This window comes from Lissotriton helveticus, chromosome 12 (genome assembly GCF_964261635.1).
Source record: "Lissotriton helveticus chromosome 12, aLisHel1.1, whole genome shotgun sequence".
NCBI lineage: Eukaryota > Metazoa > Chordata > Amphibia > Caudata > Salamandridae > Lissotriton > Lissotriton helveticus.
The window spans coordinates 11,465,348-11,482,403 of NC_136073.1; the positions used below are offsets into that span (position 1 = coordinate 11,465,348).

General features: G+C 49.2%; 1 protein-coding gene across 1 annotated transcript in view; it reads left to right on the forward strand.

Moving 5' to 3' along the window:
- POLRMT (RNA polymerase mitochondrial) overlaps nt 1-17,056 on the forward strand; it is a 133,629-nt gene that overhangs the window by 69,750 nt on the left and 46,823 nt on the right. Inside the window, exons 11-13 of the mRNA XM_078671130.1 lie at nt 10,295-10,417; nt 13,511-13,633; nt 14,897-15,076. Coding sequence (XP_078527256.1) covers nt 10,295-10,417; nt 13,511-13,633; nt 14,897-15,076 — 426 coding nt within the window. The remainder of the gene's footprint in view (nt 1-10,294; nt 10,418-13,510; nt 13,634-14,896; nt 15,077-17,056) is intronic.

Here is a 17,056-nt window from a genome sequence, read left to right on the forward strand (position 1 = left end):
CGTTTGCGAGTGGCGGATATCCCCAGGAATCCAAACGTGGGAAAGCTTGCAGAATTCATTCTGTGGAAGTCCTCAAAGTGTGTCTCACATGGCATATCTTTTGTTGAGTATTCCTCGGCCCCTTCTTGTCACGGCCAGTGGCTGCTGTTGCAGATGGTCTTGTTAGTCTAAACCCCTGTATAACGTGCTTAACCTCGGCTAGCCCTTCCTCTCCCACAGGTTTTAGACTGGAGACGGGACTTAAGATGCTGAATCGTGTTGAATGGTCAAGCACATCATTCCCTCCAATGTCACTAGCTGCTATGAGTTGATGCATCCGTGTCGGTGTTTACAGATGAGACCTGGCATCTTTTGGAGTGTTTCCCAGCTTTTTGTGGTCTGGCCTGGTTTTGGTGGTATGCTGGACTTCGTTTTGCTGGTTTAGTGTTTCTACCCACTTTCTCACTGCTGTTCAATGTTCAAGTGCAACTGCTCGTGCTCCTACTGTAAATTGTTTCCTGATTGGTGATTTCATGATTGGCTTATTTGATTTACCACTAAATCCCTAGTACAATGAACTGTGTGTGTGTCCAGGGCCAGTAAATCAAATGCTGCTGGTGGGCCTGCAGCACTGATTGTGTCACCCACACAAGCAGCCATTCAAAGGGTTCTCTGGCCTGCCACTGCAGTGTCTGTGAGCAGGTTTAAATGCTATGTCAACCCCGCATGTGCACCCACCCACCTGCCAGGCCCTAGCATTCCCTTTTCTTACATATAAGTCACCACTCAGGTAGACCCATTGTACTCCTGTGGGCAGGGTGCAGTGTATGTGAAAGGTGGGACATGTACTGGTGTGTTTTACATGTCCTAATAGTGAAATGCTGTGCATTTAGTTTTCTCTGTTGATATGCTATCTCTTCCATAGGTTACCATGGGGGCTGCTTTGTCACACGTTTACAAATGTAGCTGGCCAAGGGGAGCTGATAGAAAAGTAGAGGTTCGAGGCATGTGGGCTGCTAAATTCATATCTTAGCATTAGATCGCCGCCTAGTGTTGGGCTCGGATGATTGCACATTGTTGTCCTGGAAGAGTCTTCGAAGTATCCTGAGATAGGTGGCTCCTCCCCTGGACTACAGTGCGCATGGGCATCGGCTCCATCCCCAGATTGTTTTTTTCCGCCATTGGGTTCGGATGTGGTCTCGACGTCTTACTGTCGGAACCAAGTAAAACTATCTTTTACCGGCCAAAAGGCCTCGATTTTCTTGCGTCGGTATTGTCTGCGCTCGGTCTCGAGTCTTCCGTCTCTTGAAGCCGGAATAAGCGGAGTTTTCTTCGCTTTCTAAACTTTGAGGCCTTCTCATCGCGACACGACAGCAAGCCTTTACGGACATGGAGCGGAGCCCGTTCAAGTACTGCCCGCTCTGTGGGTCCAAGTACCCACACATCGATCTACACCCTGTGTGTAACAAGTGCCTTTCACCGGACCACGACGACGGCAAGTGCAAGGCCTGTGCACAGTTCCGCTCCAAGAAAACTCTCAAGCTTCGGCGCGCGGTGCGCTTGGAAGCTAGGCAAGCGGCCCCAGATCCGGAGAACATCTTCGGCGACCCGGAAGAAGAGGTCCAGGGTCACCTTCTACAAATCTCCCCATCACAGACGGAGGTCGAGGCGGATCCGGGAGACGACGACGGAGTCGCGGGTCAGGCCCTCGAATACGTCGAAGAGGTAGGAGACGACGATGAGATTTATGGGGCCGCGGCGGACAGCTCTGCGGACGAGCTCTGCCCCGAAAGTTTCGAGGATACCGACCGGGACACGGGATCGCCTGTCGGCCTTACCCTGGACCCGTTGCCGCAAGCCACAGCCCCGCCTTCGGGCCCGGCTACGGACTCACTTGCTGGGCGCGATGTTTCGAAACCGAAACTGAAACCGTCGGGGTCGTCAACACCTAACATGGCCGACCCGAAATCGAAACTGAAACCAAAGGACTCGCGTGTCCCTAAGATGGCTGCCGTGCCTGTGAAGAAGTCGGTGCCCGTCACCCCGTCGGCTCCGTCCCGCAGAAGCCGAGGAAGTCTGTCGATTCCGATGCTCCGAAATCGAAGCCGACGCCCGAGGAAGGGGCCCCCAAGAAAGATGGTCGGCACGGATCAGCGGCTCCGGCGCCGTCCAAGCCCGCCAAGGTCGGCTCCAAAGAGGCTACGCCCAAGAAGTCTGCGCCCCGGCCTCAAGATTCGGAGGAGCCGAAGAAGGTTTCCGCGCCCAAACCGCACAAGGCCCGCGAGGACGTCGGATCCGAGGGACCGCTCAAAGCATCCTTGTCGGCGACGAAACCCACTGGCAGTGTACCGTCCCCCATTGCGGAGTCACTGCAGAGAATCAGGGAGAAAGCCTTTGCTCCATCGGCTCCGATGCCATCACCGCAGCCGCAAAAGGACGCTCCGGCTAAGCCTTCTGGGAAACTCCTTTTTCTCTTGCCACCTAAGGAGGCGCCGAAAGCGTTTTCGACGAAATCGGCTCCGAAACAGGGTTCCTCGCTGCCTGACCCTCTTCCACGTCGTGTACTCGAATCGGAAGACGATTCAGAGCATTTCATCGATGCTGCCACCGGCAAGCTGACACTCTATAAACGGAAGATCACTTCGGAGCCGGTGGACCCCTACGTCATCCCGTTGAAGAAGAAGAGGGTGCCCCTTGACGCCTTAGGCCTCACGGAACCGATTCCGCCTCCTCCTAGACGGAGCCCTACTCCCTCCCCAGAACACTCTGTGGGTGAGGAAGATGATGAGGATGAACAGTACAATTTCCCCATCGATGAACCTGATGTCCAACCAGATTCATACGACGACACTGGTGACCAGAACACCCAAGGTGCGGGCCAAGACCCGCAGACCTTTAATCCACGTGCATCCCCGACTGAGGACTCAGCAGGATTTCATGCACTAATTGAACGGGCGGCGGCCAATCATGATGTGGACATGCATGCCGACCCGGTTGAGGAAGACTTCCTTTTTGACACCTTTGCCATATCTGAAAGGACAGTAAAGACACTTCCTATGCTGAAAGGTGTTCTCAAACATGCTGGAGACATTTTTAAGGAGCCTACGAGGGCTAGAGTGGTCAACCCTCGCATTGAAAAGAAGTACAGGCCTGCTCCTGCGGACCCCGTCTACATCCGGGGACAATTGCCACTGGACTCTCTTGTGGTTGCCAATGCCAGGAAACGTGCCAACTCCCAGACAACGGGTGAAGCTCCTCCCCCGGATAAAGAGTCCAAAGTGCTTGAGGCAGGAGGCAAAAGAGTGGCTGCACAGGCGGCAAACTTTTGGCGCATCGCAAATACACAGGCGCTCCTGGCGCGTTATGATAGGGCGCACTACGACACCCTAGAACAGATTATACAACACCTGCCCCCACAGTTCCAAGAAGGCACCAAGATGCTTATTGAGGAAGGAAAGCTAATATCAAACGCAGCCATCAAGTGTGCACTTGACGCTGCGGACACAGCTGCTAGGGCTATCAACACTAGCGTTATGCTGAGAAGACAAGCCTGGCTCCGCATCTCAGGGTTCAAGCAGGATATTCAGACAACAATTCTGAATCAGCCAGTCAATCCTGATAGTCTGTTTGGTCCGGATGTTGACACCACCCTAGAGAAGATAAAGAAGGACACGGAAACTGCTAAGTCTATGGGGGCCCTGCAGTCCCAACAGTTTCGTGGCAGCAATTTTCGTCGCTCAGGTGCACGTGGAGTCACCAGAGGACAGATGGGTCAACAATCCCAGTTCTCCAAAGGTGGGGCGCAATCCTCGTTCACTAAGCAGAACAAGGGAGGTTATAGGAATAACAGCAACAGAGGTCGCGGCAGAGGAAACAACAGCTCCCGCACCTCGACTCCAAGCAAACAGTGACTTTCTGTCACTGCCCCCCGACCACCTAACACCTGTCGGGGGGAGACTGCAGCAGTTCCTGCCCGTCTGGAGAAACATCACCACAGACAGGTGGGTGCGTCAACTGATCCAAAATGGTTATTGCCTAGAGCTGAAATCCACTCCACCCAACATCCCACCGAGGCAAAGGCCTATGTCCGCAGAGCATTTGCACTTATTGCAGCAGGAAGTGGTGGCGATGCTGCAAAAAGGCGCAATCGAGCTCGTGCCGGTGGGGGAGGAAGGCACAGGGGTATACTCCCTGTACTTCCTTATTCCAAAGAAGGACGGTTCTCTCAGGCCCATTCTCGATCTACGTCCCCTCAACCTGTACATACTGTCAGAGCATTTCCATATGCTTACACTGCAGCAGATTCTTCCCTTGCTAAACCAGGGAGACTTCTTAGCGACCTTAGATCTCAAGGATGCTTATTTCCACATTCCACTACACCCGTCACACAGGAAATACCTAAGATTCACTATTCAAGGCAGGCACTACCAGTTCAAGGTCCTACCCTTCGGAGTCACTACGGCCCCGAGGGTGTTCACCAAGTGTCTAGCGACAGTGGCGGCGCACCTCAGGAGGCAGAATATCCATGTCTACCCCTACCTAGACGACTGGCTCGTACAAGCCAAGTCAGAGCAACAGTGCGCCGCAGACATGTCGACTACAATTCACCTTCTTCACGATCTGGGTTTCTCCCTAAATTACCCAAAATCCCATCTTCAGCCGGCACATGTCCGGCAGTTCCTGGGTGCTACGATCAACACCCTGACAGCCATGGCTCAGCCAAACCAAGTCAGAATCGACAGCATTCAGTCACTGATCCAACGATTCCGACCGAGACACTCCCTGCCAGCGAGAGTGTTCATGCAGTTGATCGGCATGATGGCCTCCTGCATCTTCATAGTCCCTCACGCACGGTTACATATGCGCCCGCTCCAGGAGTGCTTAGCGAATCAGTGGACACAGGCTCGTGGGCAATTGACAGACCTAGTGTTGGTTACCAGTCGGGCATACGATTCTCTGCATTGGTGGACTCCACACAACCTTTGCAAGGGCCGACTGTTCCAAGAGCCCGTGCCGCAGATTGTCCTGACGACGGACGCATCCCTCCAGGGATGGGGAGCACATGTGCTCACTTACACGGTGCAGGGACTATGGACGACGCAGCAACAGAAGATGCACATCAACTATCTGGAACTGATGGCAATCTTCATGGCGCTCAAGTCCTTCATTGTACATCTGAGCAACAAGGTCGTGCTAGTCCGGACGGACAACATGACCGCGATGTACTACATTCAGAAACAGGGGGGCACCCACTCGCCACAGCTGTCTCATCTAGCTCAGAGCATGTGGAAGTGGGCCATTCAGAGGAACATTTTCCTCATGGCAGAACACCTCCCGGGCAAGGACAATCAGATGGCGGATCTGCTCAGCAGATACAGCCATCAGATGCACGAGTGGGAGATACACCCTTCTGTTCTCCACCCGTACTTCCAGCAGTGGGGTCATCCGGAGATAGACCTGTTCGCAACAAAGGAGAACGCAAAATGCCGACTCTTTGCCGCCAGGTTCCCTCACCCACAGTCGCAGGGGAATGCGATATGGATGAACTGGTCAGGCAAATTTGCATACGCTTTTCCGCCAGCCCCTCTAATACCGCTGGTCGCAAGAAAGCTAAGGCAGCACTCCATGACTCTCGTCCTGGTTGCTCCAACGTGGGCACGTCAAGCTTGGTACACCACGTTCCTCGAACTCTCAGTGGTGCCGCATCAAAGACTGCGCCTCACACCCAGTCTTTTGACGCAGAACCATGGAGACATTCAGCATCCAGATCCACGACAGCTCAACCTGGCGATCTGGCTCCTGAAGTCCTAGAGTTTGGATACCTTAACCTACCTCCAGAATGCATGAGTATCATCAAGGAGGCGAGGAAACCAACTACTAGAGCATGCTATGCTGCTAAGTGGAAGCGTTTTGTCATCTATTGTACGTCCAATGACATCAACCCGCTAGATGCATCTATTCCCAACATCATCTGCTATCTGTTACATCTCTACAAGTGCAATCTGGCGTACACTTCCATTAGGATACATCTCTCAGCCATAGCGGCTTATCTTCAGAACAGGCAGCACCTCTCTGTCTTCAGAGTGCCCGCCATTAAAGCCTTCCTCGAAGGTCTGAAGAGAGTCATTCCCCCAAGAACTCCACCAGCTCCGGTGTGGAACCTCAACGTCGTTCTCACCAGACTGATGGGGCCACCATTTGAGCCACTGCACTCGTGTGAGCTCCAATTCCTTACGTGGAAAGTGGCCTTTCTGATAGCTATTACGTCTCTGAGGCGTGTCAGTGAGTTGCAAGCGCTCACCATACAAGAGCCGTTCATTCAAATTCACCCAAATAGGGTAGTGCTACGCACTAACCCTAAATTCCTCCCTAAGGTGGTGTCACAGTTTCATCTTAACCAAACTATCGACTTACCAGCATTCTTTCAAAACCCGCAAACGGTGGCGGAAAGAAGGCTCCATACCTTAGATGTACGGAGGGCGTTGATGTACTACATAGACAGAACACAACCCTTTAGAAAAACAAAACAACTCTTTGTTGCCTTCGCACCACAACACAAAGGCAACCCGATTTCCAAAGCAGGCATAGCCAGATGGATTGTTAAGTGCATCCAGATATGTTATCAAAAAGCCAAGCGCACTTTAACAGTACCCCCCAGAGCACACTCCACACGCAAACTGGGGGCATCCATGGCTTTCCTAGGGAACATTCCTTTAGAGGATATTTGCAGAGCAGCCACGTGGGTCACACCACATACCTTCACAAAACACTACTGTGTTGATGTGCATTCCAAGCAGCAAGCAGCTGTAGGACAGGCTGTTCTCAAGACACTTTTTCAGGTTTCTGCAGCTGGCACGGGCAACCGCCGCTGATGGAGGGACTGCTATGTATTCTATGCTAAGATATGAATTTAGCAGCCCACATGCCTCGAACTGAATATGCTACTTACCAGTATGCATCTGTTCTTGGCATGTAGGGCTGCTAACATTCATATCGCCCGCCCTCCTCCCCGGTGCCTGTCGCAGCTGCAGATATACTATTGTATTTATTTCATTAGCATGGACATCCTTTACACTTTCACTCCATCTCCTGCCACAATGGCGAAAAACAATCTGGGGATGGAGCCGATGCCCATGCGCACTGTAGTCCAGGGGAGGAGCCACCTATCTCAGGATACTTCGAAGACTCTTCCAGGACAACAATGTGCAATCATCCGAGCCCAACACTAGGCGGCGATCTAATGCTAAGATATGAATGTTAGCAGCCCTACATGCCAAGAACAGATGCATACTGGTAAGTAGCATATTCATTTAGTATGCCTAAACTCAGGATTTAAAAATACATCTTTTAGTACAGATGATTTTTACAAAGCTCTCTCCACCTCCTGGAGTGAACCTGGCCTGGCCCAGGCTGAACTGTTTTATGTATGCCATTGGTACTGTATACCAGCTTCAAAGGAAAATGTGGTATAAATATTGGGGTCCTGACCCCAGAACTTTAGAACTCTTTTGGATCAAGAAACCTGCCAAGAAGAAAAGCTGGAGAAGCTGTGAGGCGAGACTACCACTTTGCTTTGTTGGGCCTGCAGTAGCTGCTTCTGTCTGGGGCAGAGAAAGAACTGGCCTGAACTTTCTGCAATCTTCTTCCTGAGTTTCTCCAAGGGCTTGAGGTAGAGCTTGCCCCCTGTTCAAGAAGTCACAGGAACAACAAAGACTCCTAGTTCATCTGCTACCAGCTCTAAGAATTGTGTGTTGTGCTGCAACAAAAGAAAAAACAACCCAACACCGTCAACAACGCCGCTGCTGGCTCTCTGACCCAAAGGCACCGCAGAGGGCACTGCCACACTTCACACCACAACCCTAGTATCACCGCCGTTGTTCGAGAATGCCACGGAGTCACTGCTTGCACCGTGACCTGTGGGCACTGCACTCCACACCGTCTCGCTTCACACAGCTGCCGTGGTATCTCCGATGATGCCGTCACCGACGCCACTGCCTGCACCGAGATCTGTGGACACCGCTCGTGGAGAACACAGAGCACCGCCCGCTTCACACTGCAGGCTTGGTCTCACTGATGACGAAGCTTCAAGTTGACATCGATGCAGCTGCCTGCACTGTGGTTTGGGGTACCTCTTGTAAGTTACACCACCCCCATCCCACTCCGCAGCATTGGTCCACCGACATCGGCGCCATTGACTCCAGTTCATCAGCCGACTACAGCGCTTCAGCAATGACGACAATGCGACCTGCACTGTGACCTGCTAGCACCGCAACGAGCACCGCCTCACTTCGCACTGCAGCCCTAGTCTTACTGACGCCGCTGGACGCTGTCACCGAGCTGCTGCCTGCACCGCGACCGGAGGCACCGCACCACTGCACTTCACACTTCAGCCCCGACACCTGCCAGCTCTCCCGACATCAACTGCATGGAGTTTGACCTGCAACGTGTGTGACTTCAAGGGCCGACGACTCCTGCACTCACCTCCAGAATGGAGTCTGACTCTTCGAAGCTCACCACGAGTGCCCCGACGCCCTGCATTTCTGAAGGTACTGTTTTGCGGGTCTTTGTGACACTGTAGCTGGCTTACAACGCTGCGGTCAGCCAGAACTGTTGGATTTGTTTGTTCACAACGCGGTCATGGCCCCGGACGGAGCTAGCGAGTTCAAGGAACTGTTTTTAACAGCTATTTTTTGCTTAATGAGTATTTTGAATAACTGCATTTTGGGTTTTTATCGTTTTTTGATCTTGTTTTATACAGATAAATATTAGCTATTTTTCTAAAACTTGTGTGGTGTCCTTCAGTTAGTGTTTTCACTGGATTACTTCTGGTTATGTGCAAATGCTTTACACACTGCCTCTGAGATGAGCTTGACTGCTCGTGCCAAACTACCAAGGGGGTGAGCAGGGGTTATTTTAGAAGGTAACTCCCTTGTTCGAGGCATATGGGCTGCAGATGGTACATTTGAAGGGTCCCTACTTGGACAAGGTAATAACCTGCCAACTCGAGACCCCCATTCAACAGGTTACTACCGAGGCAAGATCACTTTGTGGGGCTAATATTCCCTCAAAGAAATGTAGGTGTATTGGAGTGTGGAAATGTTACTGCTTTTAGGTCTTGCTTAGGCAACGCTTACGCTGTGTCTCTTGAAGACATTCTGTTTTCAGGGTTTGGGCATTAAGCTCCGCCCATGTTTTTAATTGGCTCCTTTTACTGTCTTTTCCAAATGCATTTATTTCTTTGGTTAATCTCTTTTCTAGCCCGTCCTTAGTAACGCCTTTTGTACCCTCCCATAAGGACTGCTCCTGTTGCATGTGTTGTTACTCAGGATCTGTTATTTACCGTTTGTACGCACTATTTTCTTTGTGAAGCGCACTGGCATGCCGCTTTGGAGCTTCAATAATGGTGGTTGCGCGACTTTCTTAAAGAGCCGCTTGCCCAAATTCTTTTTGTTTAAAAAAAATTATATTTCTTTACTCAGCGCCTTTGGCGCTGCAAAACTTTCTTATAGCGCGGCTTGCCCAAATCCTTGAATTTTTGTAATAGTTTTTGGTGCAGCGCGGCACGCTAAGCTTGATATTCAAGGTGACCTCGCGCCTTTTTTTTTTTGGTACTCTTATCTCCAGGGTGACATGCCGCGTTTGAGCTTCAATAATGGCAGCAGCGCAACTTCCTTATAGCACGGCCCGCCCAGATCCTTTTTTTTGTTTGTTTTGAATTTGATTTTTTTTTACAAACGCATATGGTGGCCGTGCACCTTTCTTATAGCACGGTTTGCCAAAATCTAATTTAAAAAAATTTTTTTTTTAGAAAGTGCAGCACGCCAAGCTGCTTGATCATTTTTGTCGGCACAGTGCTGATTTCTGAGGGCACCTTTTTCATCCTCTGTCTCCCAATACCCTTGCACTTTGCAGCTTAATCCCTCTCCCACCACCTTCCTTATCACTGCTTGACCTTTCTCTGTTTCAGGCAGTTGCTCATATTGTACCCCGTGACCGATGTCGGCCGTGTAACACATAAATGCTTGTTTTACTGAAAGTTTGAGCTAATGGAGGTTCAAATAATATTGCAACGCCAACTGTTCAAACTTACATCAATGCGAGACCTAATGCGTTGCAAACGCTTGTTCTGGTTTGCCAACAAATTTTCAGGTCTTTTTTGCCTGAAGCTGTGTATACTGGAATGTGTGGATTACCTCTTTCTTTCAAATTCTACTCTTCAAAGGCTTATACTGAAGCAAAAAGTTCACATTTTTGACCAATATGTTCAAGCATTAGGAAATTAGTCTGAACGGTATTCTGATTCTTTCTCCTTCAGGGCCGGAGGTGGTGGATGAGTGTTGACGAACCGTGGCAGGCCCTGGCTTGCTGTATGGAAATAGCCAACGCATCCAGGTCACCGAACTCAGCCGAGTACATCTCCTACTTCCCAGTGCATCAGGTGCGTTGTGATGGGGGGGCACAAAGTACTCCATTTGGCACAGGTATTCCTCTGGTGAAATTAATGGGGTTTTTGTTCTGCTTTGGTGGACTTCTGTTTAACCCTGGCACCTGCCTGTGGATGGGAGACGTTGGGACTTTGAGCGATGATCTTGTGTACTTTGTCCTCCGGGCCTCTCTTTTGATGTGTGAGTGTTACCAGAGGGCTCCGGGGACCCAACTCTGTCTGTCTGGTGCTGAGAGGTGTTGGTGGTAGTGGCGGGGGTGGTGTTCGGTGCCATATTTGGATGGATATGGTATTGAGAAGGGGGGCTCACAATGCACCTTGTGCAGAGCTTGTTTGTGACTTGGATTTTTGAGATGTGTGAATTTGATGGTGGAGGCCTCACATTGTTTCTTCCTTCATTTGACTGCGTATGTGTGAGGATTTCTTTCATGGGTTCGATGGTCCCTGATGCTTGTGTAGTCCTTTGTTCGCTCTAAAGCTGAGGGACATTGGCGAGTTGTGGCTTCTTGTGATCGGATTCTGAGTCGCCTTTTTGAAGCAGGGTCTTAAGGGGGCAGAAAGGGTATTCTTAGAGGTAGCTGGGATACTCTTTTTTTTTTTGTGAGGGGGGGGAGCTGTGCTTGGCGTTTGCCTTCTCCATTCCCCGATTTATGTGTCTGCCGAACAGTATCTTAACTAAATCTGAAAAATGCCCTTTCTGAACACACTTTGATTATTAAAAAATTAGAGATTTTTGTGAAACTAAGCTTGTTTTATCGACTGTGCCTTCCATACTTTGATGTTAAGCAGCTGCACCTGCTTTTTAAGTGTAATTGACTTTCACTGCCAAGCATTCTTGATATTTTTCTGCCAGACACAGGCCCTTCTAATTGCCAATTTTGTCCTTTCTGTGCACTGTTCCTAACTCTATAACTAAATGCTCTACTTATCCATCCCTTTATAGCTAATTCTCTGTAGCCAAATGTGTACTCTGCCACTTAAAACATGTATTGGCCTGAACCGGGACGTAACCTTATTCCCTGAAGACTGCAGTATTCCTTCTCCTGTCCACCCCTTCGGTCGCAGGCCTTGACCGATCCTTTTCAACATGATGGACGCTCCATGCGTTCAACACCCTTTTCATGGCAAAACAATTTACCAACTTTTGATCCTGACTAGGACTCCGGTTCCTTAACTCAGAACCTGCAGAGTCCGTCCACTTTGTTTTTACTCAATGCAGGTTGGCCATTATTAAAGATTTTTGTAAAGGCACAACCTTGCATTTTTTAACACACTTACACATTCACGTTTAGTCACCTCCTAATTTGGGCACTGTTGCACTCACCACATCCGGCTCTGCTGTAATCAGGCGTCGTAGCACGCTGTGGGGACATTCGGTCACCCCAGCGGGGACCCAATGATGAAGCATGTCACCAACTAGTGGTGAGTGAGGGTCCTTCTAATAAGTAAGGTTCTTTCCCTCCCTTTTTTAACACTGGGTGATTATTAAGCCCACCAGGTTTCATCCTCAGAGGAGGACCCATTGGGCGTACATAGGGAGACAGACAGTTTTTTGCTGGGTGCATGCACATGTGTGAGTATTGATCACATTTGCAGCACAAAGCGGGATAATATCACACCCCACTATCTTATTTTGATATTATTTCAACCACAGTCACTCCTTTGTTGTTAATGTACATTTGATTGGGGTACAGGAGCGCCTACTCATGCCCTCCCTCTCTTGTTGTTATTAACTAAAACAATTGTGGCTCTTGAGCCAACTGGACAGCACTCCTGACCCCTTATTTATTACCTCACATGTACAACCCCCATGGCTGTGGTAACACCCAATAGGAAATCGCATGCCTTATTAAAGATTACACCTCCCTCTGACTGTACCTAAGCACTATGCGTCTTTGCCGCCTTCCTTGTAAGCCCAATGATGCAGGTGGAGTAAGGTATTGGTAGTGGTCAAGCAGGTACTCTGTGCCTTTCCCACCCTCCTGGCAGAACTACAGAGGCAGTGCTTTAAAAGATTGGTAGTTGCCTAGTAGGTTCTCTGGTCTCTGATTCATTGGCTGCCCTCAGATTGTTACTTTGACCCTCTCCCGTTTTCTTTTCCTCCAAATCCTAGAGAAACCCACCCCTAACGAAGCTCAAAAACCTGGAGCATCCTAGCCATAGACAGATTCTGCATGCTAAGGTGGTCTCCCCAAAGGCAGGTTCAGAATTCTGAAGCAGCCTACCCTAGAGAGAGTCTGCACCCTTGGCAACCTATTGCACCTGCCAGATAAGATCCGACACCTTTGGCAGCGCAAGCGGAACACAAAAATGGAATTAGCTTTCATGGGCTCTTGAAAACAAAGTGTCAAGAGGGCAAGTGATTGTCAATTACCAACCTATAAACATATCCAAAGAACCTTAAGAAACCGATGACCTCTTCAGAATGGTGACATGGGATAACAAGATAGCGACATGGGGATATGGACGCATGAGAACAGGGGACACGTGGTGAGGTACATTAACATTCCTGAACATGTGTGCTTTCAGTGTTGCATTGGTGTGTGCTCTGTGGATGCGTGTGCTTATCTGATGCTGCTAGGCACTCAGTCTGCCTCACTTATGCCTGTCTCCCCTGTGTGACTCTAAACACTTTCACACCTTTACTAAATGTATCTCCCATCTAACCCATGTCTCTCCTAGTGACTCTGAACACAGTTGCTCAGGCGTTCAGTCAGTCTCCCAGTTACTTCATGTCTATCCGCGTTGCCCGACCCTGTCATCACCCAGAGTATATTTCTCATTGGACTTTTCTGAAGCACAACAAACACACACTTCACATCACTGCCCGCTCTCTGAAACTTCATCCCAGCACTTGACACCAAACGCTGGCCATGTCCCACAATGCCCCCTGAGTGATAGAACGGTGTCTTCAACCACTACTGTGGCTGGGTATTGTGCACGTTGCCACTCTAGACTCAGACTGGATTGTTTAGGAGAAGCTGACTCTGACTTCCACAGTTTTGGGGTACGAGGAAAAGTTTTTTCCCTGCAGGAGCATTACAGGGCATCTTGAATCTCTTCTCACGTTTTTTTTTTACTTCATAGGACGGCTCATGCAATGGGCTGCAGCATTATGCTGCCCTCGGGCGAGACGTCGCTGGTGCCACCTCTGTCAACTTGATGCCCTGTGACACCCCTCAGGATGTGTACAGTGGGGTGTCCCAGCAGGTGAGCTCATACCTAGACCTGTATTCCAGACTGCATTTCAATCCCTACTCTGCTGTTGCATTTGATTAGAAAATATTGTAACATTAAAATGTTGTAAAAACAACTACTGATGGGCAGAACGTAGAACAAAAAATGTTGTGACATAGTAACAAGGTTGTGATTTGTGTAGCTTTTCATTAAGCTATTGCGACAGATCTGCCCCTGCGTGGCATTATACTGTTTCAGCAGATGTGTGTTGTCATTAAACTACTGTGACGTATCTACCTTCACATGCCATTATGATGGATATGGAAACCCCTTGAGTAGTTGCTTCAGTGATGGCCACGAATCCTGTACACCGTTATCCGCTTCTGTCCTGCTCCGCAGCAAGGTGGCAGTGCATGGCTTGGGCTAAGAGATGTCCAAGAAATTCACTATTCATCAAGGTTTTGTCATTACAAGATTCATATTTTTCGCTCTTTATGTTTTAGGTTTTATTGTATTGCGCTGATTGCAACCTCAAGGTTACTTCAGCGTCCTGATGATCGTGGTGGCTAATCCTCTTTCTCCCCTAATCCTTAACTGGAGTCACTATCCAAGCATTGAGACAGGAATGATGTTGCTCTACCCAGTATCCCCTGCCTTACCAATGCCCTGCATTTATAGTGTTACCTACACTAATCATGTTTGCGCTCGATCTGGTGTCTGCTCTTCGATACCAAAGTTGTTTGACCTCTGTCTAGATTCAGCTGCAACACACTTCTACCTTGACCGCTGCCAGGTCTGTCCTGCCCTTATCTAGATCTGCTCTTGTGCTTTTGTACAGTTCCAGGACGTCTACCTGACACTGGTCAGGTATCTCCATCTTTGGACCCTCCCAGGCTTGTCCTAGTTGCCTGTTCTGACCTGTGCCTTTGTCCCCTGACCTGACTTTGACCTAGCAACACAGCCCTGTCATCCTGTTCACCTCCTCGTAGTGTTACCCACTTGATTTCAACTTGATATTTCCAGTGGTCACCTCCTACTGTTCCCAATATGATAACTGCTGGATCTCTTGTAGATGTTCACAGCCCTAACCTGTGGCTGTCCTTGCTTGACCTGACACTGCATGCTGGGGTCTGTGCTCGGCATCCCCTGCAGTAACTTCAGTCGTATGTGCCCTATCCTCTTTCCTAGTGTCGATGCGCCTCTTGCTAGCCCTAGTCTAACTGCTTCTTTCTGTTGCCAGTTTGACCTCTGCTTGTAACCTTTGCCCTAACCGTACCTATGCTTTTCGTACTTCAGGTGGAGGAGTTCCGTAAACGAGATGCTGAACGGGGCCTGAAGATTGCACAGGTGTTGGAAGGGTACATAAGCCGGAAGGTGGTGAAGCAGACGGTGATGACGATAGTGTACGGTGTCACGCGGTATGGAGGCCGACTGCAGATCGAGAAGCGGCTCCGTGAGATCGACAGCTTTCCTCAGGTATAATTGGAGCTCCTCTCACATTACAAGGTTGATAATGTATTTCTGAAATTTAAGAATGCCAGCGCGCAGGGGTATTGCTCGTAGAAAAATCTTCCGGATCCAGTCTGATGCCTGGAAAATTCAAATGTAAGGAATCTGCGGCTAGATGTCTCCATCGGATCCATTTGACAGGTGTGGTTCTCTCTGACAGAATCTGGAATATTTAAAAAAATATATAAGTTCATATATTTTTAGGAGTGTCTAGAGTGCCTTTATATCTATTTTCGGCTTCTATAAACCAGGTGCCTTTTTCTTGACCATTAGTGCCATCTGAAGAAGGCTCCTGTGAGTTGTGAAGGATTTGTCCGAAACATGCTAGTGCTCAGTTTATAAACATCCAAGAGGCAGTGTTTCCTGCTAATGAGGAATCCATTTAATTAAAAAAAGGTATATCATACATATAAAAAGCTAAAAGGTTCTTCATATTCAACCCACACGTTTGGACTTCTATCACCAGGTAGCACAACCACTGCCCACAATGTTTCTGTGAGTGGAGTTTTTGTACACACTTTACTACTCCTTGCTTTTTCCATATTCTTTAATTCACCTGTATGTAATTGTCTGCTCTTGAGGTTGTGTACGATCAAATGTGAGCAGATGCTTTAGAAGTGAAATATGACATTTTTGTACTGCTTTCAAGTAGACCTTGATTATTTTCATTACACAAGACAAAGAATATTTTTTTGAAGATACATTTATAAAAAATCAAAACTAGTGTTTGGGATGAAGACTAGGTAAAGATCTTAATAAATATTTAAACTTCATACAAACATGACCGCATTAAATGTACATAATTAGGGTCAATGTTTAAATTACAGCCATGGTTGCACTGGATAAAAATATGTATTTGTACCTTTCAACTCACTGCATATGAGAAGCAGGCCCCAGATCTCTACTCCCACCAGGTTAGATGCACCGCAACGGACCCACTGACAAGGCCGAAGATCTGCGCCACTTTCAGAACTAACAGACGGGCCCACTGACCAGGCCTCAGATGGGCATCACTCCTAGGAGTGACAGACCCACTGACCAGGCCTCAGATGGGCAACACTCCTAGGAGTGACAGGCCCACTGACCAGGCCTCAGATGGGCATCACTCCTAGGAGTGAGACCCACTGACCAGGCCACAGATGGGCAACACTCCTAGGAGTTACAGGCCCACTGACTAGGCCTGAGATTTGAACCTTTCCCACAAATGACAATCATTGACAAAGCAGCAGGGCTGCATCCTTGCTTTTCTTATCAGCACAAGAAGCTCAAGAGTAAGGCTGTGCAGTGACACCACTGCTTCTACCCTAACATGAAACTGCAACAGAGTACCACAGGCGAGTACTGACGTTTCTCATGGAGACTGAACACTAACAGCGATGCTTAGCTCAGGTGTCGATGTTCCTCTATGGATCCGGGAATGGATTTGGTTCAGCTCCGGTCATGCCTTTGCGACCTTCCCTGGCACCAGCCTCGACGCTCCGGATATAGCTGGTGCACCCAACCTCAACGCCCCCTTCCCCCCAGCGGCACCAGCTCTATTCTGATTACCCGAAGCCGGCACTGCGCAGACCCATGCCAAATTCAGCACCAACAGAAGTTCCATGCCCTGTGTTGTATCCTGAGCCCTATTCTGAAGGGCTAGGAGAAGATCGGACATGGTCACTGGACCCTTTAGAAGACCAGCCATAATAGGAAATGGACTGGTATGAGGAACTGGGAGAGTCCAGTGGACTGAATACTTCTCCAGACACTGGCACGCTTTCTCCTCCTGCCGGGCTACGGAGGAGGGAAGCGTCTTATGCAGCGTTGGTGCGAAAGGCGACTGAGGTCCTTGGCCTTAAGCTTCATTCGTGGCAGTCAAGACCAACATCTTGATGGATGTGAAACAGCTGGGAGTTTCCTCCTTGGAACCCCTACTCCTATTTAATGAGGCCCTCATGGACTTCC